Genomic DNA, 4366 nt, shown 5'->3' on the forward strand with positions numbered 1-4366 from the left:
CTCTTGGAGAAGAGACGAAACGTTTCATTAGAGAAGAACCCGTCCAGAAGACCTACATAATTTTTTTCTTTTTGATTTTCTCTAATCTTAGTGTCCTTGCTATTCTATTTTTTTCCTATTCTTCACCACCTGCCACATCTTATTTACAAGCGTTGTTTGCACACTCTCTGATCTTTGTGTTTTGTTTTTTTTTTTTGAACTTCACAACTCACCTGCCTAATTTTATCTCGTATGGTTCAAAGAAATTCAATAAGGTCTAGGTGATTTGTCTTTGCAATAGTTTGAGGTACAACTTAAGAGCAGAAAATAGAATATAACCTTTGAGAAATAATCATTTTCTGAATGATAATGAAAGAAGAAGAGCCGCATCCCACCTCAGGAGCTCTGTCACGGGGTCACTCAGAGATAAAAGTACATCCGTTCTCTGTAGATTTCATTTTTTTGGATGTGGGTCAACACTGACGGCTTATTAAAGAGTGTGCTGACAGATGTAATTTGTTCCTATTAGAATGAATTGTTTGTGTTGATTCTGGTGGTCAAATTTARTTTGAAGCTTTGCCTAGACAGGATAAGAAATACTAAAAGATAACTGAGATGCTTCAAGCTCAGATTACAAACAGCTATGATGAGTTTGTGTGTTTSTGTTAGTTGTAAAGTGTGAGATTGTGTTTCTTCTGAAGGACAAAGCAGAAAGAAAGTGTAAAGTGTTGAGAAAACAAGATTTAGCTAAAATTACAAGTAAATTCAGAAAGTTATAGAATACATGAAATGAAAGTCAAATTATTTAAAGAATAAAATCACTTTCTTTTTGTTGATCTTTTATTATTATACTTTTATTGTACTTTATCTTGTTAATATGAAGTAACTTTAAACTCTTCTGATTTAACTTTAAATTCAGAACTATTTGCCTGTTTTGAATGAAACAAAAACAGATTGTGAACTTGAAATTCTCAGAAATTTTACTTGCAAAAATCAAACTGCCTTWTTTCTGGGTGAAAGGAATATTGGAATAATAGCCATGTTTTTGTGCTTTATAACAACAGAAAATTTGTTTGGCTTTTGTAACTGTCAGTGTTCACTRATGTAAAAACAGCATCATATGGGAAAACAGGTTTTAATTTACCTGGCATTAGAAAGTATTTAACAGTAATGCACATTATGAATAATGGAAAGCTGAGTTATAAAACAGGCATGAATTAAGAATATATTTATCTTGACATGTCAAACAATTTGATAGAAAAATACAGATCATAAAAGCCAATGCAGTTTCTGTTTGTTTTTCATCATCTTACAATTATCAAAGTCTAAAAAAATATATAAAAGAAAGAGGAAGTGTTTTCCTGACACATGCAATTAATACTCTTAAGGGCTCGNTTTTTTTTCAATATTAAGAAAATAAAATTGTTGATTGATTAGTTAAACAAGCTATGAACCACAAAATTATTTTAGAACACATTTTAGTTTTTTAAATGTGTTTAACCTCTAAGTGATTTTTAAAATATGTACCATAGGCCCAAACTCTCAGATAAATAATTATTACATTGCCATACTGACAAAACTCCAGAGGTGTGTAGTACTCAAAAACTGTACTTAAGAGTAAAAAAGTATTTTAAAAAAAGGCTACTTGAGCACTGAGAAATTGATCAACATGATGTCATCAGACTGACAAAAATAGAAAGTTGTGTGCAAATTCTGSAATTTTTCAAAATTAAAATGAAGAAGTTAAACAAATTAAATAGAAAAAAAGACATTCCAGCATAAGAAACATTTTTCCTTTGCATTTCTTTCCAATATGTTATTTAAAAGAGACATATCCTGCAAAATCCACTTTTTTTAGCTGTTAAATACATTTTGTTGTGGACTTGGAGTTTATCCTCTGGTTCTGGGTCAGATTCTGGTTCTGGGTCAGACTCTGGCTCCAACATGTAAGGCTGGATGGACAAGTCTTCTGTTACTGAAATTTTTTAATTTAATTGTAAATAAAATGTTTCTGTAAGCTGGAAAACATAGCCCGTTCTCTCAAACCAGAGTGGACCGGTCTGAAAGCTGGAGGGGGGCGGAGCTTGAAGTGTTTTAAAGGAACAGTAACAAAACGAGCTGCTTTGAGACACAACAGAAAAGGGGAGAAAGAGGGGCTGGTAAGGTTAGAATAAGAAGGATTTGAGACTAAAGCATTGTAGTTCCACTTTGTATAGACTGAATATGCAGCAGCAAAACTGAGAAGTTCAGCTGAAACTTACAGATTTAACAAAAGTCTTTGATCTTCACAGTCCTCTGCACCTAAACAAGAACATGAAGTCTAATCTAAACAGGAAATAAAAAACACTACTGCTATTATTGTTATTATAAATGAAATGACAACGTAAAATAATTTTAAAACACATTAAATGAGTGATTATTTCAACTTCACAGCCTATATTATATTCTCTATTTCTAAAGTTAAGRAACAAAAGTCAAGTTTTCAGTTTGAGAGCAAACGGCTCCGTGGAGGGAAGTAGGAAGTGTGACGGGTTTAAAAATGATTAAAGTTGGTCATTAAGAGCTTTATGTGAAAGGATATTAAATTCTGTTCTAGATTTTCCTGGAAGCCAATGACAAGAAACTGAAGCTATAGAGAAATATTATCTCTCCTGCTTATTTTCACCAGAAGATTTGCTTGTGTTTTTTTTTTTTTTTTGATCAGCCCGAGACTTTATTATTTATTTTAATGTTACAGCAGCAGATCAAACAAAGAAAAGAATGTGCTTAAAAAAGTAAACACACAAATGTCCCAATTACAGTATGTTACCAGACCTAACCAAGTTGCATTTCTGATGCAATATCAGCAAAAACATGACTTTAAACCACTGACAAAATCAACATCTCCACACATCTATGTAATTTGCAGGCAGCTGCAAATCAAGATTACAACAACTGGGAGCATTTTTTTTTTGTTCCTGCTGTGCTAAAGTGAGTCTCAGTCCCTTTCACTTGAATCACAACCTCCCTTGATGCTGTATTGTATGCTGCTACTTTGCAGCCATTGTAGGAACCGGAATGACATCTCTKCCTCTGTTATGATGAATATCTCCTTGTACATTCTTTTTCCCCCAGTCGGTGCAAAATGTGTGTAGAAAAAAAACCCTCTGAAATCAGTTTGCCATTGTACAGAGTTGTTGTCATTGTGCCTTTTTTCAGTCATTTCTGCYATTTTGTTCACTTCCTCTATTGTCATTTAGTTCCAGAGCAGTGATTTCCAATTCCTGGGTGTAATTTTCCWCCTTCATTCCTCCCTTGCAGAAAACTAGATGCCTTCATTTATGACGCTGCGGTGCTGAACTATATGGCCAGGAAGGAYGAGGGCTGCAAGGTATGAAATAGGTCTGCCATTTCACAGCTCCGTGCAGCGACACACTCATACATAAAGGCAGCAGTCACTGAGGTCCTTTTGCACGGAATCAAAGATCATAAAATATAAGCATCCCAAATTCTCTTCCTTATTTCTTCTGATGAAGACAAGCAAAAAACGCCTTCAATAAATCAAACTTACTCAACGCATACATATGTGTCTCTTGTGTTTACAGTCAGTTAATGTTATCATTTCTGGACAGAGCTGATGTTCATTTATTTATAAGGTTGTATTTTATGAAGCCCTCAAAGAAAGAATAAAACTTGTTGCTCAGATCTGTGAAATCTGTGGGAGGTCTGAGCTTCCAGCAGCCTGGTTCAGCCACACTAATTATCACTTCCTCTTAAACATCTCATTCTCCCACTTAAAGAATGTAAATATTTAAGAAATACACATTTGTTGATGCAACCAGAGGGATTTATGTTTTTATGTGTGTTTGATTCCAAAAAGGTGATGACCATAGGTTCTGGGAAAGTGTTTGCCACTACAGGGTACGGCATCGCTCTGCACAAGAACTCGCGCTGGAAACGGCCGCTGGACCTGGCTCTGCTGCAGCTGGTTGGAGATGGTAAGATWATGGAAGAGCACTGGAAAAAAAGGGAAAACAGCAGGGTAAATACTGCAGCTAGTGAGATTTTCTAAATTCTTTATTATCTGACCTCACATTGAAAAAACATATGTAAAATCAAATTGCACTTTTACTCATGATAATCAAAATATTTTATTGAAAAAGTTTGGGTTTTAAATGTACCTGGATGCAAAGTCAAATTATTTCACTAAGAGATCATAATGATTCTATTATGTTTCATTGTTTAAACCCGATCTCACAAAGTGATCTTCAGTTCAAAACACAGCAGTTTCACTAGAAAGTCTTAAAAAATAGTTTAGTGGAATTGCCGCATTTCCTGACTTGTTTCTGTCATCATGGGGAGAGAGAGAGAGAGAGAGAGAGAGAGAGAGAGAGAGAGAGAGAGAGAG

The 4366-nt window shown here is 34.5% G+C and overlaps 1 protein-coding gene across 1 annotated transcript in view; it reads left to right on the top strand.

The window, feature by feature from the left end:
- grin2da (glutamate receptor, ionotropic, N-methyl D-aspartate 2D, a) overlaps positions 1–4366 on the top strand; it is a 100899-nt gene that overhangs the window by 80126 nt on the left and 16407 nt on the right. Inside the window, exons 14-15 of the mRNA XM_014024850.1 lie at positions 3280–3349; positions 3839–3956. Of these exons, the coding sequence (XP_013880304.1) occupies positions 3280–3349; positions 3839–3956 (188 nt within the window). The remainder of the gene's footprint in view (positions 1–3279; positions 3350–3838; positions 3957–4366) is intronic.

This window comes from Austrofundulus limnaeus, unplaced genomic scaffold (genome assembly GCF_001266775.1).
Source record: "Austrofundulus limnaeus strain Quisiro unplaced genomic scaffold, Austrofundulus_limnaeus-1.0 Scaffold442, whole genome shotgun sequence".
Taxonomy (NCBI): Eukaryota; Metazoa; Chordata; class Actinopteri; order Cyprinodontiformes; family Rivulidae; genus Austrofundulus; species Austrofundulus limnaeus.